General features: G+C 51.7%; 1 protein-coding gene across 4 annotated transcripts in view; it reads right to left on the bottom strand.

Annotated features, from left to right (window-relative positions):
- p130CAS (Serine_rich_CAS and FAT-like_CAS_C domain-containing protein p130CAS) overlaps positions 1-26177 on the bottom strand; it is a 97504-nt gene that overhangs the window by 30779 nt on the left and 40548 nt on the right. The window contains exon 2 of one of the 4 annotated variants that reach the window (XM_065438225.1): positions 22360-22959. The exons of the other annotated variants lie outside the window; for them this stretch is intronic. Coding sequence (XP_065294297.1) covers positions 22360-22368 — 9 coding nt within the window. The 5' untranslated portion in view covers positions 22369-22959. The remainder of the gene's footprint in view (positions 1-22359; positions 22960-26177) is intronic. 4 annotated transcript variants of the gene reach the window in all.

Below are 26177 nucleotides of genomic sequence, written 5' to 3'. Positions count from 1 at the left end.
CTGGCAAAGTAGAGCTTCGAGTAACCTCTTTCTCTGGTTAGAGTATCACTGGCAGGATAAAAATGGTATAGCGATTCAATTTCATTACAACTACGGCACAGAGGGGACCTCTTGGCGGGGAAAATGTAACGAATATATACGCCAATGCCACTCCATTTCGCGCTCCGTCAGAGGTCACAGAGGCCATGTTCCATGTCAGAGGTCAGAGGTCCATGTTATCAACATCACCAGCCGGCCATGAACGGTGGATGATAAGAGTGGCATAGAATCGGGCGGAAGATATCGCTATACAATATCCCCGTACAGCTCTAGGTTAATAGAAAATTAATTGTGGATTACGACAGCGCCATCCGGTATATGAAACTTCCAATTGCCGGAAGGGACACCGCATTTGGACGGAACCCACGGCTGAGGAACGTGCACCATGCACGTCATATATGCATTCAGTGTTCCATTCAACGGGCTTCCAGCTATGGCCACTGCCCTCTGGTCAGCCCGCAGAGACGAGCAGCCGTGTGTACTCATGGGCAAAATTCTGAAGTCAATCAGTGTCGTTTTTTTTTCTTCTTCTTCTTCTCTTTCTTTCGGGAGTGATGCACCCCGACTTTTCTTTCGCGATGTTATAAAACAAACACAACGTTTTATTTTTGTGTAGGGATACGGGAAAAATGCAAATGCACCCTTTGTACGGTCATCACATTCCTATCTTAGTTGCCTGTCTCCTACCTGTAGTTTCGTTTGGACACGCACGGGGCAGCGTTCCGGTACGTCAGCGGCACTTGAAGGGTTAAGAATGCAAGCCATATATGGCATGCATTCGGTGCTGAGCGGGGGATACATTCCCTCCCTCCTCCGCTCTGTTCGGGGGACTTATCCAAATATTACGGGTTGGTGCGCATGTACTCAGTGATACCGCAGAATCTGCAGCATTTACACTCATTCAAGTCTGATTTATCAGAACAGAAATACAAAAGAAAAAAAAGAAAGAAAGAAGTGTACGAGCATAATGTGAAGTGTACGATGACCATGCACTGGGCTGTGAAGCACAATCACAATGTAAAGACTACCAATCTGAAGGCAACCGTTGCTTTATCATGGTCACGGAGCCTGTCCACCGTATACAGCGAGTTTTAGGCCGCTTACAAACAGCTTTTGAATATTAAACAGCGCTATGGAAGGCCACTCTTGAAGTAACTTCCTAACGTCGAAGTTACTAAAATGGCGCCGATGCTTCATTCAAGCCGCTAAAAAAAAAAAAAACGTCGGTTAAGAAATACAGCGATAAAGAGTCCGGAAGTCGCTGTACATATTGCGACACGATCGCTAAAACGGCAACACTGATTATAGACCGGTAAATTATAAATAACAACGCTGATACTGTGTTTTCGAAGGTGGTTAGATTAGACGGCCTCGAGGAAGACGGGGTGATGCAAGGAGTGGAAAGTGAAACTTGCTGTGGACCGCCCGGCGACAGTCTTAATGCAAGCTTGCAAGGCGCGTCCCGCAGGCGGCTCGCACCGCGGAGAACCTTAATTAACCCTTGAAAAGCTCCGGACTTGTGGCGGTATTTTATTAAAATTTATTCTTTATCTCTCAACCTCTAACTGCTTAGTGCGACCGGTTGAGCGTCGTCTGCTACACTGGCGGCGAAGTCCGAAAGACAATCCTACAGCTGTACAAGCAGGAAGTACGTAATAAAAAAAAAGTGTGCGTCGCTACAACGGGCGAGCGCTAACGAGGAAACGACCTTGAGTCGATCTGACTGTCCCCTTACAAGGCGGGACGAAGCGAAACCGAGATATGCGCGAGATAGCAGCTTGAAGGCGTGAGTCAAAATGTCAACAATGGCGGCAATCAATGCATGCGCCCTGGAAAGCTCTCGAATCGCGACGGGCAAAGTCGTCCCGGCAACACGCAGCATACGTCGTCGCGGTAAAACAAGAAAAGCGGAGAACACTGGTCATTTCGCGTAATTAACGCAAATTAACATAGCGGCGCTCAAGGAGACACGCGCGCGACCTCGTACGTTTTGGTCTCCCTAAAGAGAACGAAGGCATTTACGAACTGCACTAAAGGTAAGCTCAAAGCGAAACACCTGCGCCGCACGCCGATACGAAGTCGCCGATACGATCGCAAACATCGACGCTCTCTTCCTCTTTCCCGATCCGTGGCATCTGCTGCTTATCTAACACACGATGATACCACACGCTGCACTGACTCGTGGAATTTGCCGCAGGCACTCCTTTTGAGGACATCTACTGCACCGCCACAAGGGCTGGGCACGTCCCCTTCAACGTCTTTGGTCCGACCAGTCCACTGATCTAAAAAAAAGAAAGTTGCGAAAGAGGACAGCAGCTACAAGCGGAGGAGAACCTCCGGACAGCTATAGTCTCGCACACATCGGATGACGCATTTCCTGCTGACGTTGCCGAGCAATCGGACGCTCGTCATGAGCCCGCCTGATGCAAACCGGGCAACCGCAGCGCTGAGCCGGAAGGAAGCTCACGTTTCACGCTTTCAAATGTCTGTCATGCTGCATTGCTCACAGGTGGACACCCAGTGGAACCAAGAGCGCACGAAATTCGCGACAAGGCCGAGACCTCTCGCCGGTGGTGCGGAGGGAGGTGCAGGCACGGCAAACAGCAGCATATCATCGGTCATTATCTAGCAGAGTGCGAAAGCACGCTTTTTTTTTTTAACGCTCAACCGCTAAAAACACGCAGATGGACAAACTGGGGTGGACGAAGGCTCAACATCAACATGACAAAACAAGAGGCTCGAAAAGCATGCCGTAATTCGGCGTCTATGCCGAAAGGGTTTATCCGGAAAACAAATTCACGAGCTCACGATATAAAACACTGAGGGAGGGAGCGCAATCATATATGCGAAAGCGATGCGGGACAGTGAGCAACGGGGTGATGCGGCGACTATGAAAAGAAACTATTTACCGAGGCGACATACTTAAAATGCCCGGCTTTGGTGCACTGCACTGTCACCTCTTTCACGTAGGCTTACGACCTGCTATAGTAATGCTTGGAACTAGCGTTTTTCTTTTTTGCATCCCCTTCAAAATGCGACCGGGAACTGAACCCGAGAGCTCGTGTTTAGCAGCGGAAGGCCAGTGCGCGATGTGCGCGCGGTACTACTCCATCGCGAATGCCACCATTCTGCTACGAGCCCGTGCGGTGTTTCGTGCCTCGCCAGCGTCCCAGCACAGTCAACCGCCGCGTCGATCCTGCTCCTCGCGGGCAGCGGGACCCTTTGCGGCTGAGCCCCGGCGCTCCTATTCCGGGACGAAACCGGAATCGCCCACGCGAGCGTCGCCTTCCGCGCGCTGCGGCGGCGATCGCATCGTCGCCAGAGCAGCAGCAGCAGCCAGCAGCAGCAACGAGGCCGGCTGGGAACAAAGGAGATGCCGACGACAGTGGCGACGCCCGCGCTGCTTGGGCGCCGCCGGCCGACCTCCAGCAGCGCCCCTCCCGCTGCTGCTGCTGCCGCCGTCGCGTTGCAACCAGACGAGCACGACGACACACAGCCGACGGGGGAGAGTGCTCGAAATAACTGTTCCACACACAAACTCGCCCCGGCGTAAGAATTAAGCGCGTCGCGATCAGGAGTTGACCGTTTGTTCGCCGGCTCGCCTGACGAGGGTCGGCGACTCGACGGGCGACTGGCCGGGGAACCGCGGTTGAAGGCCGCCGCACGCGCGAGACGAGTTGGCCGCTACGGTCGGCGGCGCTCGTGCACATTCGGTAGGTGCGCAAACAAAGGCAGCTGCGTGTGCGACACAACGCATTCCTCGGCGGCGGCGCTCGTCCGCACCCTCCTCTCCGCGACGACGAGAAAGGGGTGCTCGACAGATGGCCTCGCATATGGCACGCGCGGGTTGGGCAATCCTAATGGCCGCAAAATGAGCGCAGCCACCCGTTGGCCACGCACGCTCTGGAGCGCTGCATTCGCCGTGGCGCCCCTTCCTCCTCCTTTTCTTTTTTGCATCTCCATCCAAAGGCCGCACACGAGGTAGAAGAGATGCCATTTAAGTATGCCTACCACAAGGAAACGGAGTCCGTGCAAAGCTTGCCCCGGAGGTCAAAGAGAGCGGAGCATGAACTCCCCTCGGATCCTAGCAAGTCCACAATGTGCTTCTCGCAGAACGCAAGGCACAAGTAAAAGCTTCTGGCCATCCGCGCTAATTGCGACTGAGATGCCCTACTATCGAGTGATACAAATTAGGCGATAGCAAGTTCGAACTGAAATTATTCGGGCGACTGCACTTCGATGGCTGCAGTAGAGCACTGCGCGGGCACTCGCAAAAGACTGTTGGAAAAGCTGGCTCTTAACCCATTGAGGGTCGACGCCGTAAATATACGGCGCCGCGAACAGGTCCGAAAATGGTCGATGCCGTATATTTACGGCGCCGTCTGTACGTTTAAAACGCGCGCTAATTTCCTAGCTTTTTCTTGCCCGGCATGTGGTGCTACTATGTGGGAATACATGAAATTTTTTTCTCGCGTCTCTCTCTTTCAGTTTTCGTTCTATAGTTTTTTCTTGCTCCGGCGCGTCTGCTACCGCTCGCGCATTGGCGCGCTCGCGGGCGCGCGGCGGTTAGTTTCGGTTTTGTTCCGCACGCGGTTTCGGCTTCTTTTGCTCGCAAAACTGATGGTTATCTCGTTCTTGTCACTCAAAGGGTGACCGCCTGTTACCCGCTCGGTTGTTGCTCACAGGGGTCCGCATACGAAGGATGCCACCGTGCATGCGTTTCCTTTTTTGGCCCTTTATTCCGAAGTTGCCTCCCACGTCTGCTCAGGGAAGCAGTACCCAGAGGAGGTGCCATGTCTGCGCCAACACCACTCGGCAGCAAAAATATCGCGAGGACACAAGGTACATGCGCGCTGAGTGCAACAAACCGCTCTGCGTGGAGCCATGCTTCAAGAACTACCACACGCTGGAGAAGTATTAGTGCAAAAGGAACATTTGAGACTTGCAAAAAATTTTCGTGTGCGCATTCTTCTTGTGTATTTTTCTCGTGTGCACATTGTGTATAACAATGCGCCAATGCTTTTAAAATCTTATAACTTTATTTGCTATTTTTTATTGTTTTTCATGAATAAACAGTCCATATATGCCAACGCCAAACATTTTTTTCTCACTTTACGGTCACCCTAGAAAAATTACAGTAATTTTTTTTCGAAATAGCTCCCTCTGAAGAATTTAAATGTGCAATAAAAAAAATCGACCCTGAGTGGTCGCACGTGGCGAAAAAAATCGACCCTCAAAGGGTTAATTACAGTAGCAAACAAAAAGAGCTTTAATTTGTCCGATTTCCTTGTCGAAAAGTATAATTATTTTTGTTGATTTGTTGCTAAAAAACAAGCTTTGTTCTCGCGAAAGAAAAAGAAAAGATACAATACGCTTTTGATACCGCTTGGCTGCTGCCGCTCATTGCGATTGCATTATTCAATCACTCTCGATACAATTATTTTATTTGAATTGCGTCATTTTGCCGATTTTGTTTTATTTATTGCGCAACAGGAAACAAACGATGCACTTTTTTTGAGTACATCACAACGCAAACCGACTGTCATACTGTAGTTATCAATTTAAATTGCATTTGTTCAAACCACATCTTCTGTGTTCTCCGAACAAGCTAAGCAACGCTGGATAGGTTACTGTAAATATTATTAGCATTCATTGATCTCTTGCATGTGATATTTGTTTATTCGCATCTTGTTCACTGCGCTTACTTTAAAATTTAAGTGCTGTACTGACTGCCCACGCTGCACCCAAGCAGTCCAGTGCTTACGCAACCCAGGATTGTGAAAGGTGTACATTCTCTGAATAAACCAACTGTCAGCATGAGGTATAGGGAGTTGGTGTTGTGAGGCCCAGTTCATGCGAGCGCAGCGAAGCGCAGGATGACTTCACACGCTGCTGTATCGGCCAATTACCGCAAACGAAGGACGTGGGTCGGCTCCGCGAAGAGGGGACGCGGCCACCCACGCTCGCTCGGAACTAAAGGGAAGACGGTTCGGGCTGAATGGGAGGCGTTCGGATGCGTGGAAGAGGAAGGGGTGCGCTCGAAGCCACTGCCAGACGCCCCCGGGCTTCCCAGATGTCCCGTTGACTTTCTCAGTCGCTACTGTGGTTTGTTGTGGGTGGGCCTCGCCGCCAGACGGGGAAGCGTAGTCACGCAAATTGGGCGACACGAAACGCGGCTGTCTGGCATCCGCGCGCGCCTTTGGAGAATGCCTTGAGAAAAGGGCGATGTTTTTACGACCACTTAGCCGGCTGCGACCGATGAGTGCTTTTGTGTCCGATGGCCATAGGGTTCCAATTACGGTGTTCCGGGCATTCAAGCGACCCGACCCACAGCTGCACGGGGTGACCGAGTTTTCTTGGCGCTGGCGGGGCAGCCCACTGTCAGGCACACATATCGTCAATAGCCGTGCCTTCGTGGGAACATTCTCGCAGCTGGCGTGGCGGCTTCTGGCAGGAAATGTTTAACCCGCGGGCTGATGCGTAAAGGAGAACGACAGGGGCAATTTATGGTAACAAGTGCGAGCTAGAGCCTGGCCTCCGGTGCCGGAGGACATCAAGGCCAATACTCGGAGCACGGTGGCTCGGAGTCTAACGTAGGGGAAAGTGAGATGACACGCGTGTCTCGGCAAACCTATCCCCTTGCGTGTTGCAGATTGTGTCACTGTTTTGAGCAATGTCGTGTCCGTCACGAAAGCTTTTGTGCTATTGGGTGCAATGGTGTGCAACTGAGGGTTTAAAGAGTCACGTTTTCGTTGTGTGAGGAGAGCGGATGTTCGGGCTTGGACCCGTACAGACGCCTTGGCGTTTGAATAAAGCGTCTCTTTACCGGACAACGGCTCTGATCCTTCGCGCTGCCACCGCACACTCGAGACACCGAGGGGCGCCGACCTCGGACCTTAAACACCCTCCCTCCTTAGCTAGCGTTGAAGCTAGTAGAGGATAAAAGGGAAATGAAATTAACTCCAATATCCATACCAATGACGACTGCTTTATGGTGACCGCAGTGCGCGTAGATAGCTTCCGCATTAACAGTATTCGCAATGTTATTCACGAGCTTCATGCATGATAATTGTTTCGTCGTGGGTTTAGACGGGTTGGTTGGCAGTGCATTTCTATTTTCGTGCCCGGGTTTCAATATGCGCGTTTGAACATTGAGCGCCTTTTGTACCTAATAAATTTTAAGCTTTTTTTTTTTTGCTGCAAGAGCTATTTACAAGATCCATTTTAATGTGACAGCAATTAGGACACTGAAGAGGCACTCGCGCCGCCGCCGTCGTGCTGTCACGGTATCGACGCACATGCGTATATAGCCCGCGCATGTAGAGCCACGTTTGGCTGCAAAAGCGTCGAAGCAAAGTCACTCTCACACCGGATGTTACGAGGACGCGGGGTAGCTATAGTGCTCCATCTTGTTCCACGCTGTGTAAAAAAAATGAATCTTGCTCCGCTTAACCGGCCTTGCCGTAGACAGGACATCGTTCTGGCTTCTATAGACAGCGCGGTCACTAGCGCTGTGCGCTCACACATTAAGGTTCCTATACTGAGACGCTGTGTGCTTACCACACCGCAAGGTGCAAGCATGCACTGGTCTAGACGGAAACGACGGTAAACGTCAAACTAAACCTAGCGCCGGCAAACGTTTTACCAGTTTCCCGTCTGTCTCGTCTCGAGCGACATCGAGGTGCGATGCCATGTAACGCCGTGGCCAACATTCCTCGCGCCAGACATTGTGTAGCAGACACGGCAGGTATCTGCCACGTTGTTGTTCCTACATACAGCGCAGCAGCAGTATATATTCTCGCATGCTGAGTTGCGACATGTCGCCTCCGCGTACTGTTAGAACAGCGTGCGAGGAGCTAGAGCGGCGCTAAACCTCGTTATCGCTGTCAATGCTTCGCTTTCTGAAGAAACTGTTACATATTTTACTAGTGCGCATAACTGTTGTGGTTTACAACACAAAGTGCACGCGAGAGTTCTGAACACTTGTGTACAATAAGATGCTTTGACATACATTTTTAACCCGGGTTTTGCTTGTGATGGCCTTTTCAGTTTATCTGTATACACGCACGTGCTTTGTAGGGAAAACTTGTCCTCAATGTTCTTTCACTGCATGTAGTTTTATTGTAAAGCCTTATAGAACACGCTGCCAGCGCAATGACAGCTGTAAGCCATGTATAGACTAAGATCACACACGGCGAGCCCGGGCCGGGCCCGTCCATATTGCCACGACCTCGACACAGCTGACAGCTGACAGCTTCACCCCTTTTCGCTTGGTGCACGGCCGGGAAGCTGTCACAACGTTGGACGCAATGCTTTTACCCACCTGCTGCTCTAATGTTGTCACTGATGCTGCCGAATTTGCTCGATGCGCCGAAGAGGCGCGCCAGCTCGCACGAATGCGTATCCGCTACCAACAACAAAATGACGCCGACCGCTACAATCTTCGTCACCGCGACGTCACTTATCAACCCGGTGAAAAAGTATGGGTGTGGACACCGATCCGCCAGCGTGGTCGGTCGGAGAAGCTTTTGCGCCGCTACTTTGGACCTTACAGGATCGTTCAACGACTCGGCGACGTCACATACGAAGTGATTCCTGAAGGAGAAGGCACCACGCACCGTCCCCGACGCCCACCCCTGTCCGATGTCGTTCACGTCTCTCGACTGAAGTTATACAACAGCCGCTGAACGCAAAGCTCAGCACCTCTCTCACCATCTGCGTCTCTCTTAACAGTATCCCCGTGGCAATCTCCAGTGCATCAATGTTCCGCATCGAGACGATGCTCCTAGGGAGGGGGGTAATGCCACGACCTCGACACAGCTGACAGCCACACGGTGCAATTCGGTGCCACATGCTAGGCATGTTGGGTGGCTCGAAGAAGAAGAGAACGACGAAGGTGCCAGGACAGCGATCAATAAAGAGATCTCCAGCGTCGACCGAATTCCTTTGTGGCTTTGTCTGTGACAATATATAGTCATGGGCGGAAGTCACCGACGATTACGATGCTCTCTAATGCGAAATTTGAGCGCAGCGCGATTCGTGTTTTCATTTCGCGATATATTGGCTGGCGCGCGCGCAAGCCAGTTTCTCTCGTGCGGCACGTTGCAAACGGAGTGAAGGGGGGCGCGACTGCGTCGCTAATCTGCAGATGGCGAGAGCCATGCGCATGGGTGACGCGTGGACGCGATTCACAGCAGCCGCCGCCGACCACCCCTCCAGACGACGAGCGCTACTCTGGCGCTATCTCGTAGCCACCGTCGCCGCACTACGCTTTTCTCACCCTTTCGCCTTAACCTCCTCCTCCGCTTCCCGCAATGTTGCGCTGTACCCTGCACCCGCGCTTTCCTCCGCGCGTATTTCATTCCCCGCTGCGCTCCGCGTTCGCTTTCATCTTTCGCTGAGCTTGTTCGCTCGGTTACGCCGGCGCCTACGCTCGCCGCAGGCACGGTCGCCTAATGTTGCGCGTTACCCTGCTCCCCGCTTTCCTCCGCGCGTCTTTCATCCCCCACTGCGCTCCGCGTTCGCTTTCATCTTTCGCTGTGCTCGTTCGCTCGGTTACGCCGGCGCCTACGCTGGCCGCAGGAATGGTCGCCTAATTTTGCCCTGTACCCTGCTCCCCGCTTTCCCCCGCGCGTCTTTCATGCCCCGCTGCGCTCCGCGTTCGCTTTCATCTTTCGCTGTGCTCGTTCGCTCGGTTACGCCGGCGCCTACGCTCGCCGCAGGCACGGTCGCCTAATGTTGCGCGTTACCATGCTCCCCGCTTTCCTGCGCGCGCCTTTCATCCCCCACTGCGCTCCGCGTTCGCTTTCATCTTTCGCTGTGCTCGTTCGCTCGGTTACGCCGGCGCCTACGCTGGCCGCAGGAATGGTCGCCTAATTTTGCCCTGTACCCTGCTCCCCGCTTTCCTCCGCGCCTTTCATGCCCCGCTGCGCTCCGCGTTCGCTTTCATCTTTCGCTGTGCTCGTTCGCTCGGTTACGCCGGCGCCTACGCTCGCCGCAGGCACGGTCGCCTAATGTTGCGCGTTACCCTGCTCCCCGCTTTCCTGCGCGCGCCTTTCATCCCCCACTGCGCTCCGCGTTCGCTTTCATCTTTCGCTGTGCTCGTTCGCTCGGTTACGCCGGCGCCTACGCTGGCCGCAGGAACGGTCGCCTAATTTTGCCCTGTACCCTGCTCCCCGCTTTCCTGCGCGCGCCTTTCATCCCCCACTGCGCTCCGCGTTCGCTTTCATCTTTCGCTGTGCTCGTTCGCTCGGTTACGCCGGCGCCTACGCTGGCCGCAGGAACGGTCGCCTAATTTTGCCCTGTACCCTGCTCCCCGCTTTCCTGCGCGCGCCTTTCATCCCCCACTGCGCTCCGCGTTCGCTTTCATCTTTCGCTGTGCTCGTTCGCTCGGTTACGCCGGCGCCTACGCTGGCCGCAGGAACGGTCGCCTAATTTTGCCCTGTACCCTGCTCCCCGCTTTCCTGCGCGCGCCTTTCATCCCCCACTGCGCTCCGCGTTCGCTTTCATCTTTCGCTGTGCTCGTTCGCTCGGTTACGCCGGCGCCTACGCTGGCCGCAGGAACGGTCGCCTAATTTTGCCCTGTACCCTGCTCCCCGCTTTCCTGCGCGCGCCTTTCATCCCCCACTGCGCTCCGCGTTCGCTTTCATCTTTCGCTGTGCTCGTTCGCTCGGTTACGCCGGCGCCTACGCTGGCCGCAGGAACGGTCGCCTAATTTTGCCCTGTACCCTGCTCCCCGCTTTCCTGCGCGCGCCTTTCATCCCCCACTGCGCTCCGCGTTCGCTTTCATCTTTCGCTGTGCTCGTTCGCTCGGTTACGCCGGCGCCTACGCTGGCCGCAGGAACGGTCGCCTAATTTTGCCCTGTACCCTGCTCCCCGCTTTCCTCGGCGCGGCTTTCATGCCCCGCTGCGCTCCGCGTTCGCTTTCATCTTTCGCTGAGCTTGTTCGCTCGGTTACGCCGGCGCCTACGCTCGCCGCAGGCACGGTCGCCTAATGTTGCGCGTTACCCTGCTCCCCGCTTTCCTCCGCGCGTCTTTCATGCCCCACTGCGCTCCGCGTTCGCTTTCATCTTTCGCTGTGCTCGTTCGCTCGGTTACGCTGGCGCCTGAGGAACTGGCGCCTAAAAGCTTTGCTCTAAAATTCGGCCGGTGCAGTGCTCTAGGCGGCACCATGCAAGAACGCACCTAAACACACTCCAATTTTGGTAATTGATCACCACGTATGCACTGTCAAATAAAAGTAGCATGAACAATAAGTAACCTACGTTTTGTATTGCCCCATAACAGTGCGCGTCAAAGGGAATGCAATATTTCTCCTCTCAGTAAAGAAACGCCTGCTTGCATTACTTACAGTCGCTTTGATTTAGTTATATATTTGTTTACTTTTTTCTTACCACAATGTACACCAAAGTGGCTTCCTTCGTCCTAGTCTATCCTCTCTCACTGTCCCTTCCCTCAAACCCACCCCCACTACTGACTGCCGTTCCGATGTCACCAAGTGACATCGCAGTTACGATGACATTAGGCAGTTACGATGCGGCCAGCAGTAATTTCCTTATTTCCATTTTTTTCATATTGCAAAAATAAACAACCAATTACTACTACTACTACTACTACTACTACTACTACTACTTAGAGTACCATACTATTTGAGCCTTTTGTACATGTTCCGTGCCGGCGGCTCAATTAAGGCTGGAACGGAAGCGCATGAAGAACACGAGAGCGTACGATGGGGGTCGCCCCTGGGCAAGGCGGGAGGGAGTCACGCAAACAGCCATTCTGTCAGGCGTCGCACGCGACGGCGTTCAAAGGGGCGGGGAGGCCGCAGTTTGTTCACTGGAGCCAAGTAGGGCTCCGTGACATATGTACCTGACATCAATTTACGCGCGTCACACGTACACTTACACGAGATAACGCTGCGCGGTGTATAATTGGGGCAACGAGGTGTGCGCGCCCACCCGAGACATCTGTGCGGCGCCACCAAGATTTCGCCGCATCGTTCAGCGAAATGGGCCAACGTAAATGCGAAATCTGTCCGAAATCCGTATTCTATATATCGTTTCCTCCGTTCGACATTCCATAGAGTTTCATATTGACATGCGAGAGTACTCCACACCTCGATTCAATCTATGGATGGATGGATTTTACTACCATCACATTTGAAATGTCGTTCTGGCTGGTGTCCACCAATCACATGCTCTTCTTTACCTGTCTGCTGCGTTTATTCTCGGCATATATAGTATCCGCGATTCCTGACAAAACATCGAATCGTAGTAATACTGAAATGCACTCATGTTTTTCACACCTTATAATCACTCGATCACCCCCTTTAGCCGTCTTTTACTATCCACCGTAGATTCGTTCCAACCTTTGAAAAGGCAGTCAAAATGAATCGCATTCATAGGTCATCCGCACGCTCTGCATATTTCGGAGAGCATTAGGACACTTAATTTGGGCGAACCATCTCAGTGTATTGCGAGAACCTGTTTATACATTGCGACGTGTGCGTCTGTCTCTGCGCAGAGTTTTGCTAATTCTTTGTGAAACCTGCGGCCGGAATGTTCCCGCAGTTTCACACAGAGAGGTCGACGCGCACTATAGACGGGATCCGGCTTTACAGGCGCGTGTTTACGTGCACCAACGTATGCGGGCAGCGCACTCCTCCTCCGCGATGTAAAGAAACAGTGCGCGACTCTTATCGGGCGGGCTCATTATACTTGGCGGCAAGCAGCAGCGCCACGTCGGGCGCGGCATTCTGTCCAAAAGCTCGCTCGATTGGCGTCAAGAAAGAACTACACTATATCGCAAAACAACTTCAGCCCAGGGTGCACACAAATGCCTTTCGCTCGCCGCCAAGGTTCTAGAGAGCGTCTCGGAAACGCGAGGCAGCGTATATATGAGCCCCGAGGTTGGGCTTCCGTGACCGACGCAAGATTCGAAATCCAAGGGAGAAGCGCGTCGGCGTAAAATAAACACGATGGATCAAACGGCAGCCTTCGAGTCCACAGATCCCTTGGTTAAGAGTGAAGGCACTGCGTACAGGGCTTTGAGAAGCACTTTCTCTATCTCATATATATATATATATATATATATATATATACTGCACAATAAATAGAGCAACTCTTTGAAAAACTGACAACGCCCGCTGCACGGTTCCTTCGCGCGCAAATCCCAGAGGATATAGGAGGCGTCATAATTTTTTCATGCGGACCACCGGCGGATTCTAACCGGCTGTCGCCTATATAGGCAAGTGTCGAGCGAACTTTTGTTGGTTGTCGTTTACGGCGGCCGAGCCGGAAGACCGTCGCCGTCCCAAGAGGAGCCACGCAAAAGTAAACGATGCCGTCTCTGCAGGCAAAGCTCAAGTAAAGGAGGAACAATATACCCGATTGCAATTTGTTACTGCCATTAAACACCCCATCGATGACCAAGAAAGACAGAGTGCAAGTTCGATATTGCGGGGCTGCCGCACAATATCACAGTGCAAGTGATATTGTCGCGAGAAACTGAAGCCTCGATAACTTTCTCGCGCGCCTGAACGTCGCGCGCCACAAGCCCACACGCGTGCCTGCAGGCGTCTTAAAATTTTATGCCACGTATAGTATACGTTTTTCGCAATCGAGACTACGCGCTGTGTATACTCGCCATACTTCCACACAAAACGGCGGTGGCTGTGGTGGCGCAATCGATGTACGGTTGCCATTTACGGCAGCGAACGTGAGGATGGACCAAACCTATGCGCTGAAGTCAGCTAAGTACAGGCGCAGGAAAGTCTCGTTCGTGGCTTGTTAAAATGCAGCCGGAAGTTGATGTAAACATGAAGGGCTGCTAATTTGTACGATGAACGTGTAACTTGAGTTACGTCATGTAACTTGCGCCAACCGGGCTGTGGCAAGACGTATACACGTACATGCACGCCAACTACACCGGTGCATGGCGGCAGCAAACCAGGAAGGAGAACCAGAATAATAGTTCGTCCGTTGTTCGCCATTAATACCCCCCCGTGCCCGAAGCCTGCTGGTTGCAAGCTCTCTTCCTTTCTCTGAGACATGCACCCGCTAAGTGCGATATGCAATGCATGGAGCTGGCGGTGCAGACGAAGTGCGCTTCCCGGACAGATGCATGAGATTACGGTTTGGATCGATGGTTTTCCTCTTATGATGACGCACATCTACTACGGGGGACTGGCCAAGATTTGGATGGTATTTGGAAATTGTTGTTACTACTAAAACCGGTAAAGTAGTACGGATTTCGTGGCACTGCAGTCGTCGTAAATGCGTAACCGCTGCTCTGTTGCTCCTTTGTGTCGCGCCGATAGGGCTGTTTTCTTGTCACTGCTACTGATGCCAATGCATTTGCATACTTCGACATCTTAGTAGGGAACAGAGACTCCCGCACGAGTACATGCAGACGATTCATGCAGTACATGCAGCGAATTCCGGTAGCTCTGCCACCAGTGCGCGGAACTAGAATTCTCTTCGCTTTGCTCGGTTATATGACTATCGCGGCCCTTGGGTTATAAAACCGGGCAACGTTTATTTAGCTTTTGTACGACTTGCTTGAATGTTGCGTGCAATGCCAGAATAGTGTCATATATCGCGCACGCGTTTTAGCATGCAATTCTTTTGCGTACATCTTCAGCGACAACTTATATTGATCCTACATACAGCGCCACATAGTGCAATAAAAAACTGATACTTTTTCAATGAAAAGTTCAAGTTAAAAATGAGATAGTGTTCAACGCATTTAGAATATCGCTCTGATGGAAATCCGTCTTACTTGAAAGAACAAATATGATAGTACATTGAAAACACGAACAAGTAATTGCACTCTGTGCACTGTCAAGGGAACAGGTAACAAGGTAAACACTCTCGTTATCATGTCACAATGTTAAATGAGCAAAATGTTGGGTAAAAAGAAGAAGAAAGAAAGGAAAGGGATCGGCGGGAGCAAGAAAGAAAAAAAAAGAAAAGCAGTTAGCTTGCACAACGAGAAGAAAGCACGTGAATACAGGCGAAACAGACGTCACGACAAAAAACGTGCGCCTTGTTGCCGTTTTGTTCTGCAATACGAATTGATGACTGCAGGTTACAATAACAAACGCGTTTGTACATTTTTTTCCCCATTAAACTGTATCTTCTGCCGCCACGTCAACAAGGCAGCACTCAAGCGCGATTAAATAAGGTCGTGTTTCTATATTAACTGCATGCATGCACCTATAAGTAATAGACACGCCGTCCCCCGCCTTGTAGTCGAAATATCACCCTTATTTGCTTATTTGGCAAGTAAAGGTAAAATTGCCGAACCTAAGTTTTCAAGAAAAAGACAAAAGACAGGCTACTTAGAACATTTCACATCTCCCTTAAGTACACGACATGCTGTAACATGCCGTACACTGGATCAGAGAGTCAGAGAGAGAAGAAAGGTTGAAATGGATGCAATGATAACGCAACGAACAGCTCCGGTTAAATTCGTCTATACATTGCGGTGAAGCCAGGATTAACGATAACCGGTCGAGTACCCGCAGATGACACTCGAACCGGAGGGAGGCAGTGGCATGCCAGCGCATAGAAATAGGAAGCATTTGCAGTGTGTTCAAAGGGGCTGGTGGGTGAACAGCGCTCTGTCCTGTGCTCTATACTCGATCGTCCTGTGTCGCGCTGTTTCTGCTTTTTATTCTGAAGAAACGTTACGTGGCAAGACGGATTTCGCTGACGGATGGGGTTGAATGTCTGCTTAGACACGCGGTGTAACGAAGAACTGGGGATTGCTTTTGGCCATCTGGAGTTTTTTGTAACGTGCTCCATAATCTGAGTACCACGACTGTTTCACGTTCCGCACCCATAGAAAGGCGGCCGTCGCGACAGGCAGTCGGACCTGCAGCGCGCTCGTGTCCAGCATGCAGAACAAGGTGGCGCAGAGGTCGGCCGGAGAGAGAGCCTCTGGCCGCTCACACGTCCACAACGCTCCGAAAGGGGAACGACAGCGACAGAATGCTGTCGCGTGCGGGGCGCTCACGGTGCAAAGCCAAGGGCGCACGCGTCAAGCGCACAGCTGTCCGTTTGCATCTGTTTTCGCTGTCCCCTACATTTGTCTTAACACGAGTACCTGGGTGCAGCGGTGCGTGCATTAACTTGCGCAAAAAGTGCTTATTTGTAATCTCCTTTCTCTTCGGAAACAAAGTGGAGCGAACACAAAGGTGAGGATATTGGGCCATATATGATCGACCAGGAAGAAGCCTGGCCCTCGGTGGGCAGCATACCTACACTGCGCGCCGCCTGCGGCAACACGCGAAAGAAACACTGCATATAGACACGAACGGCTGCAGCACTGCCACGCGGCTTCGTCGCAGGGCAGACGATAGCCGAGAGAGTCTGCCCACTTTTTAGCCAGCACTTAACTCGGCGATCTCGTAGCGCACGCACGCTTACCTGCACCATGCAGGCACACCGAGGTTTCGTTCCGCGAGAAACAAATGGCGTCTACTGAATGCACAATAAATTGACCAGTGTCGGTATTAAAGAGAGAGAGAAAAAAAAATCGAAAGAAACCCGTGTCGCATGGCTAAACGAGAGGTAGCCTGCATATGTGCAGTGGCAAGGAGGACGAAAGCTCGGCCGGCAACTCTCGGCGACTTGCTCGGCGCCGTCCTCCTCTGCCCGCGGCGCGGAAGACGCCGTCGGCGCACACGGGCGTCCGCCGCACACGCGCGCTCGCAAACGCCTTCCCCGGCGTCTCCGCCGCAGCAGGCGAGCACTTCCCCCCCTCCCAGCTCGGCGGCCACGGCGGGGGGCGCAGGAAGGCCAGCCGCGACAAGGCCGCCGGGGCCCCGCCGCTGGCCCGGCTCCAGCGGCCGGGGACACCGCCGCTGCACTCAAATATGGAGCCCCGGCGCGGAACCACCTTGGCCTCGGCGCTGTCGAGACCCGACCGGCCGTCTCGCGTATTTCGGGAGGCGGCCCGCGGTTCCCGACCCGGAGTTCGCCCACTACCGCGACAGGTGCACGCGGGGGAGGGGCCGACGCCGCCGGCTCCGAACCACCCGCGTTCGTGGTCACCCGCCGCATATGGGCCCTGCCACGGAGTCGGTCGTTAGCCCACGTCCTACGCACAGCGGTGCGGCGCCTTCTGCAGTTTCCTGCAGCGCCTCCCGCAGCGCTGTTTGCAGGGCGCACGCTTTACTTTCGCTCCGCCTTCAGTGAAGCCCCAGCCCCAAGCAGCGCCAGAACGGGCGCCACAAGTTGCAGAAAGCGAACGTGTTTGAGCGGAGTGCTCTGGCGACCACCGACACGTTACTAAATGGATTCAGTGAGGCAAAACAAATAAGTGAATACTGAAAGGCACGGAGGAAATGCATTGTCAATATCTACAGCGATATTCATCCGGGAAATGTAGAGCCATGGAGCCCGTGCAATATGTAGAAACTCGATAGACTGTGTCAGTGACGTCATATGACCAGCGAGACAGGACGGTATGGGCCCACCGAGCCTAATGATGTTCGCCTGTTATCTTCCCCTGTCTCCCAACAAACCAGACCATGTTGATTACACGGGCTCCTCTCAACAGGCCTTTGTGCATTTGTGGAGCCAACCTCTTCTGGTAGAAAACACCTCGTAGAGTAGCAGATGCGATAAGCAACCCGCCAACGACGTCGCCCACGATCCAAAAGCACAAACACATCGTTATATGGAGCTCCTAGAAATCATATCATTTGCAATTAAGCGTGCAATCGCCGCGGCGAGTTCACGTCAACAAGCAAGTTTGTCTCGCACTTTCATGGCCTCAGACACTAAGCACAAACGTTGGGCCATTTTCTGAGCCTCATATACTCCTCACTGCATGCCTAGTGAAGCCATGACAGTGTCGTAAGCAAATGCACCGTGACGGTACTTGGCGCGCAGAGCGCGAAGGTATTTCCGAGGCAACTCGGACCGCCATGACGGAACGTTAGCTGTCAACTCGAATCGACCGCAGCACAATGAAATGACGTTCGACAACTGCGAATGGCGGAGGCGGCCACGTCACACAGTGACAAGCAGCGGATGCTGTCGCATTGGACCACTGCAGAGGCCAATATTTATTCGCTGCGCGAGTCGGAAAAACGCGAAGCGAGGTAGCAAGCACCGACTCAGCGCCGGTACGTCAGCGTGGCGTTACAGATTTCAAAGTAATTCTCGTGTTGTGCCGCTCCGGCGCACAGGAAAAGTTGTAGACACTTCGCTACGTTGATTCTTCGCTTCCTCTAGAGTGCATGTAGTCTCCCCTTAACGACAGACAATTGACTAGAAAAAGAGGAAATTAAATTCTGGGGTTTTATACGTGCCACAACCACGATCCGATTATGAGGCACGCCATAGTGGACGACACTGGATTAATTTTGTTCACCTGGATATTTTTAACGTGCACCTAAGTCGAACAAGCAAGCTCGAAAGCCCAGCAGCGCAACGCCTTGGGCTACCGCGGCGGGGGGTTAACTGCGACAGAGTACAGACAATGTCGAAATTAATGACGCCACCGGGCGCTGGTGGGAGAGCATTAGGACGGCGTCGCCACCCGTGTTCCGTTTTCCCGCGTTTCCTGGCATTATTATACCGAGCCTCGTATCACAGTTTCCCTCTTGCACCAAGCAGTAAAAGGTAATTTACCGATACAACTTCATTGAATATTCCTCTTCAGCGTCACGTTAAGACGCCCGTAGTGCACTTCGTAAGTTTTTTTTTTTTTTTTCTACTATGCTTCAAAGCAGCTCTCCCGCACCAACAACAACAACAGCGGCGATAAAACTTCTATGCGTATACACTCGTCAACCAGCCTATATATACATGCGTTGCCACAGCCGCTACCAGACATGAAAAAATGGCGGTCCCACCTCTGGCAACACCGCCGCACCAGTCCACCAACCGACCAGTGGCATATCTTCGCGATCTTCACGATATTAAGCTTGCCAGTGCCTTGCGTGTACAACAGGGTTCTAACATGAAGAGCCCACTTACCGAATAGTTATATCTCTATCGGTTGGCGGTCACTTCTTTTTCGAAAGCGTCTTGCGTCAACCGAGCTGCTAGACGTTCGGCCGGGTCTGTGGTAGAGCAGCAGGCGCATTTGATGGCTGAATGCTTTTACATGCCACCGCGAGTGCCTCGATAACGCACCGGCACCTAGGCACACCATGACCGCGACTGCGTCGGTCCCGCGCAAGAATTAAAGCATCGACGGGGCGCAAAAAAATAGATAACGGCTGCACACGCAGTCTTTCCTCAGACAGACAGGACCGGCGATTATATCCAATTTTCTGGAATGTGCCAGTACCAGCCCATAACGAGCCCAAAACCTCGAGCCAGCCCAATCGACCCGTACGCATTTTCCATAAACCCCATATCCAATAATCCCATATAGAAACCCGCACGTGTCCGTATATGTCGTAGGGGATCATTGGATGTGAGAGTTACATGGGACATATGAGTAATTTCCGACAGGGAGAACTGAGGTAGCGACCGTGAGACGCACGAAAAGCACTGGGATCCCCAAAACAACATTGGCTTTTGCTTCTTCCGCTAAGTCAAACGCCACGTAATTCGATTAGTGAAACTGTCTGCACAACTAGCCTCTCCGCTAGTGGTCAGACGGTTCGTGTGCAGTCAGTTTGCCCGCTAAGAACGTCGAGTCTGTGCCCAAGCCTTGTAATCCAAGCCCATCCTTGAGGTCGAGCTCCGGAAATGCGCTGGTATACTTTTTCTCGCGGTCACTGATGTGACGTACGACGACAAGATCGAGCAAGGTCGCCGGAACGGGCCTGCGGCTGTCGTCGCGCGCGCCCGCGGCGTGGATCGGATGACAGCCGAGTCGGCCGACGGGGTCGCCACGAGGGTAGGCCAACTATGCGGCCGCCCCTCACCCCGCCACGCGACTGGGATCCCTTCTTGGGGCGCCACGGGCGATCTTGGCACCCGGCATTAATACGCGCTCGCCTGGTGGACGCCATTACATTCCGGGCAGATGAGACGACGCTGCACCGATGCAAATTCGCAAACAAATGGCGCAGCTGTTCGTTGCGGCGGCAGCGCTGGTCAGAAGGGCGATCTGCGCAAGCTGTTTTTCTGGTCGTATACAACAAGGCATAAAAGAAAAGCAAAAAAAAAATCGAAAACAAGTATAGGACCACCTGCCGCGACACAGAGGATAAGCTCCTGATGGGAAACATTCATGAAGGGAAAGGAAGGCGTAAGTTCCACCTGTCAACTGCAACTCCGACAATCTTTTCGATGAAGGTAAAGTTTGCCATCACGTGCGAGCAAAACAGACGCGACTTTTGGAAAGGCGAATGTAGCTCAACGTGTGTCGAGAACAAGAGGCAGACAGACTCTACTCTGGCTTCAGTTGCTCGGCGGCCGCCGAGGGCCGGAAATGCCTCGTTTCGTGCGAGGCGACGAGCTGAGTCGAGCGACGAGCAGGAGGATTGCGCGGCCTCAATTCGAAGCCGTGGTTCCTCATTCGGGGCGCTCAAAAGCGCCGCGGTTCGCTCGCAACCACGCCATTCGCAGCTTCACGCCGCAAACAATGGGTTGTTGGCTGTGCAGTACAACTGACGTGGTACGTTTGGACGGAGGAACATATTTTAAAAAATGTGACGGCAAGTGGGACGGAAAGGGTCGTTGCACCAGAACAGGTAATAGCCTCCTACCGACGGCTATACATTGTACTTAGATTTCAATTAACTATATACAACCGGCATGATACACCTTGCACAAAAAAAAACAGAAAAATGTCAAAGATGTCATTCCACTGGCAGTGACCTTTGAAAGAAGTTACTGCCGTCCGTGACGTCACTCCAACATAATATCGTGTTATTCACACGGAATACCAAACCGAGTAAATGTGCTTTACTTATTTTGTTTTCTCGCTTCACCAGTAACGATCAGCGCGCGAGGGAAGTACTGAGCACGGCAGGCGACTCGAATACACAGTCGGAAGTCACGCTCGGATTTTATAACCAGTGGCGACAGGGATTGAAGGACCTACGCAATCTTTATGGCCCCTGGACTGTGCATTCGTCTCCCGCTCCACGTTTTACGGTCTTCTTCTCGCATAAGAAATTCGTCTCTCGAAGTGACTCAAGCATGTTGGTTAGCGTAATCTCTTTAGGAAAAACAGTAAAAATTACTGGGCAAGACGTTGATCTCTTCAGAACCTCTGTGATGGCCCCTGGTGCTTCGGCATTGCAGCCTATGCAGTCGATCCTCTCCCATTTAAAACTCGACCTAAAGTTTCGAATCAATGGTTTGAAGCGAGCTAAAATGCAAATAGATGTAATGCAAAACGAGCTATCATGAAGAAAAGAAATTGAGGAATTGAGCAACGCGCCTCGGCTTCAGTTGAAAAAACAAAACCAACAAACAAAGTCACTTGGCTCGTGATCGTACTGACACTAAGGACATGTGCAAAGGCGGCCCTTGAGTATGCAAACGTCACAACATGCGCACTATTTCCCGCCTGACACTCATTGAACAGAAGGCGGCCACACCACTTTTTAACACGGACTTCGCTCGCAGAAGAAACTCGCACAAATTCGCAATATGTCTGCATGGTAATTACTACTAACACGGCATGGCACCGTTGTTCACGAGTGGCTGAAAACCGCGTGAAAAACGTTGCCACCACAAATGACACTCGCTAGGACGAGCTGGCGGTACGAATGACACGGAGGATCAAAGCGACAGTGGTCGATAATACGTCGGTGTACTAAATACTAAGGAGAACAAGTAACGTTAAAATGTGAACCGTGGGCAAGCCATGCAAATCGGACATGTCAGGGCATACACGCCGTAACACCGCGGCTTTACCACACGAGCATCGATCGCTTGGGTGGCGAGGGAAAACAAGCAGTCCACTGGCTTCACTTTTCGCTTGCTCACACTTCAGGCATGCGAGTCGCAGCGTAACACGAGATTTGACACAATTCGTCGTAACAAGTGATATACATACGTAGGCAGCATTACACTCGCTTACTGAATCATTGTGTCACGCTAAACACTGACGAAGCACAAAAACAAAAGCGTCGTCCGGCTGCAAATAAACTTGTTACACGAAAATTACACGAAAACTTTCATGTTTGCCATATAATCCCAAACAACGAACCCCTATTGCGTTGTGGTAACTATGTGAAGGCACACACAACGCATTCAAAGAGAACAGTCAGGGCTGTAGCTTTCAAGCGTTTTCTTTCTTTTTCTTTTTTTCGTGTTTCTCAAAAGATCTCTGCACATCCACGGCACACTTACGTATGTCGGAGCGAAACAATACATTGAACACATATATTCTCACCTTGCGCATTTTTCCAGCCTCGAGCCACCACGTATACGATGAAACGCGTTGAAGTCCACGATAGTCACTGAGGGGCGACGGAAGGTCTGACGACGTCCTCGCGCATCGTTAGCTACTGCTGATTTTCCCGGAAAAGTAACTCCACGCCAGCGAGTTCCGACAGGGTTTGTGGTTAGTTTAGAATCTCGTGGTCCAATGTACGCGTGTCAGGCAGAGAAGCGGACTGCGGTGGAAATAGCTCCAAGCTCGAGCAACAGACGGTCAGACGGCTCCATGTTTGCATCCGTGGCGGCCCGTACCCAAGCAGTCCGAGCGGAGAACGACGGACGGAGCCCCAGGTGGATGCGTTCTCATGAGGAGGATGCAGACGGCAAGCTTCGAGACGACACAAACACCAAAGTCGAAAAAGGGACCTCGGCCGAAAGGGAAATCGCCCGGTGTGTGTGACGCCTCAGAGCTCGCAAGGGGCTGCACCGACCGCACACGACACAACCCACACAGCTGCCGGGGCCTGCCGCGCTCAACGCCCGCCGACCGCTCGACGACTCCGGAGCAGGGAAAGCCGGCGGGAAAATCCGCGCGGGCGCGCTGGCGACCGACCTGCAAGTGTCACGTGGTTTATGACGTTACCAGAAACCGGGGACCGTCTCCTCATCTGCTATCGGGTGTGTGATGGTGTGCTTGCGAGGGGCCGTTCACTCTCTCGCACTGCTTGTAATTTACGAGCGCGTGCGTGTATGGGGCGGCTAGAAAGAGCGGTTCGAAGGCCGTGGCTACTTTAGGGCGTATCTCCACAAACGCCTACAGCGAAGATGGCATACTGTTTGAATATATTACAAAATTAGCAATGCCCGCGTCGTGGCATCGGCAACTTTCATGCGGCGAAATAACAACAATAATAAGAAGCCGCGCCCCGCGTCATCCAGTACAACGCTTTCGCGGACAGTACACACATGCGCCATGTGGACGACGCTTTGTCGGAGCAGCGCATTTCGCAATGCTCGGGTTACTCGATCCGGGCCGCTCGGATCGGAAGTTGTCCGTCGCAGGCATGTCACATCCAGTCAGCAGGAAATGCGATCTCAGGCTTTCTGAACATCAGCCCACATGCCAAACGAGGCGGCGGGAGATGGTCTGCAGGCACAATGCAGCTGCGCATACTACAAGGATCTCATTACATTTTTGCTGTCTTTACAACCTACTACGGCTTATCCACCGAGGAAATACAATCACTATAACAGGAATTTCCCTGTGCTGTTTCGGTAACGGAATTGTTAGCATTCAAATGAACAATTAATTTGCATTGTCGCTGTTCATTGCATAACCTCTCACGACGTAGAAGCACAAAAAAAAAATGACCCAATTGCACTTTCTCCCTTTCCTGCAGATTTGACTCTGTGACATACTCGAGCACCGAATTTAGAAGCCAATGCTGTAAAACAGTTAAACAATTTTCGTTCACTTTTATTAGCTGATGAGATTGTTCGTGCCTGTCTAACACTGAACACCAAGGCAGTGTATTACGGTATATGTAGAAAAAAGTAATAATAAGGTACAGGCAAACGATATTATTCACTTAAAAAGGCTTAATTAGTAGTAGGAAATAAGCCACACACACACAAAAAAAAACTCGCGAAAGCAGCTACATAATCAGGAAACGGGAAACGGAAAAACTAAAGAGAGAGAAAGAAAATAGCTGAATTCTCAAAGGAGCAATTAAGTGTCAGTAAAATACTGCAAACGCCAAATGGACATACCGTTGTCGCATGTATTCTCGTGCATGCAAGTGAAACCCTGAACTGGAAACTTTCGGCGCTGTAACGGGGGAAATTCGGCCGCTGCAGCTGTAGGGACCCAACCCACTACCTCATACTCAGCTGCAGGACGCCAGAACGGCACGGGTGGACGAACAACGGAATCGTTCGTTTTGCTCTTCGGCGCAAAGAAAAAGATGGGTGCCGCGCGGTTTGTGACGTTCTCTGTCCTAATGTCGCTGGAGATTTTCTCGTCGTTCAGCCAAAAATTTATGCTTCTAACGTTCACGCCGGCCCTCTCGCGACGACATTCATCCTCGAAAAAAAAAAAAATAGAGAGAGAGAGGAAAGAAAAGAGGCCAAGAATTCTTCCAGAACGTTTTCAAATTTCTCTTTACGCCACTTTCCTCCCGCAAAGCCTTGACGCGGTGCTCGGACCTACATCTAACGGCGGCTGTTCATATTTCATTGTTAATAGGCAGCGTCATATTCCACCGCAGCATATGGAATATTTGAAGAGGCTTGACCCGACAAAGCCTAATATATATGCGGCTGGGAATCAGCTGTAATTGGCAAGGTTGTGCGAGTTTAATAGGGCCCGGCAACCAGACCCCCCCTCCCCCCTCCCCCCACCAAAAAAAAGACGTGCCACGAGATTATGGTGTATACGAAAATAATGCGATTTAGTACCGACAGAATCGCGAATGAGATGTTAGTGATTTAAAGTGCAATGATATAATTTTAAATCGGCACAGAAAGTCCCGTAATAATGCATGCCGCGGATACACACGCCAAACTCCGGTACTAACGTTCTCCCATGATGATCACAATATGGCTGAAGTTGTTAGCTGTATTTCAGTGCACCGTGTTTTCCTTTCTGTTTTCTTTTTTTTTTTAACGTAACGTTTCTAAATATTTTTTATTTGCAAATTACTAAGAAATTTTACGGTTACAAGCGGCATCGGTCACTACGTACGTGGCAGCACTTCGTCATGGCGATTTCTGTATTTATTTCATTTTAATGCCGCTATAGTGTCTCTGTGAAGATCATGGCAAGTGGGCATGGTATACTTCGTGAATATACAGCTTTGAAGCGACGCAATGGGAAATACTAGGTTTCACATACATGAAAATACCATGCTAATACACTCACCTATATTTGACACTCATGAAACCGGCGGTAGCCCTGCATTTTTCTTGAATGCCAGTACATTAATGCGTCCTTATGCACTCTATCGCTTCTTCTTGTTTCTTTTGTTACGTCAAACACAGCGAACACGAGAGAGCGCTAACGTGCCTTTCGTTTTGTTTCCGTCTTATTTTCTCCGACGCAAGGTCGCCCAAACTAGAGCCAAAATCTCAAGACTGTTTTGCGCGTTGGTTGTTGTTCTTATTTAGCGGCTTCAAAGTGACCCCGGGCAAGGCAGAAAGTGTGAGCCTACGTGCCTCTTTCATTGGTTGCGTTTTATTTTCTTAGGTGCAGAGTCACCCCAACTGCATACACAGCGGAGGTCTCGAGACTGTTTTGTCTATTCGTTATTTTTCTTTTTCTCTCGGCTTCAACATGGCTGCCGCGCGCAGAACTTAAGCAGTAGCGTGTCGTTGTTTTTGTTGTGCACTTGTGTGTGTGTGCGTGGGTGCGCGCGGTTAGGACCCCCACTCTGCCCCTGAGGCCGCCAGAGTCTCCGTGGGCGCTCCGAAGCCGTTACCCTGTCGGCACACTATAAAGCTTTAAAAAATGAGGACAGCAGCGGCCGACCTCCTCGGTCTGCTCGTTGGGGGAAACCACCGCCGAGCAAATCTCGGGAACCCCAGCCACCGACGAGACCGGCCCCGGAAGTAGAACCGCCGTGTTCGAAAAAAAAGAGCCCATCATCGTTAATGTCACTGCGCCTCTGGTCACCGTATGCCTGTCTCGTTCTAAACTCTCTTTCGCTAATGGTAACCCGCCGACGCGCTGTGAACCTCCTCATCAATCCGAATTGTCCAACTGTATATAATACGTTCATTCATGTGTACCATTTCTAATGTTGTATCATCTGCCATGCCTACACGTATCTTCTA

The sequence above is a fragment of the Dermacentor albipictus genome, chromosome 1 (genome assembly GCF_038994185.2).
Source record: "Dermacentor albipictus isolate Rhodes 1998 colony chromosome 1, USDA_Dalb.pri_finalv2, whole genome shotgun sequence".
In the NCBI taxonomy this organism is placed as follows: Eukaryota; Metazoa; Arthropoda; class Arachnida; order Ixodida; family Ixodidae; genus Dermacentor; species Dermacentor albipictus.
Note: the sequence above shows the minus strand (reverse complement) of the source record. Positions and strands in the feature narration are given on the sequence as shown.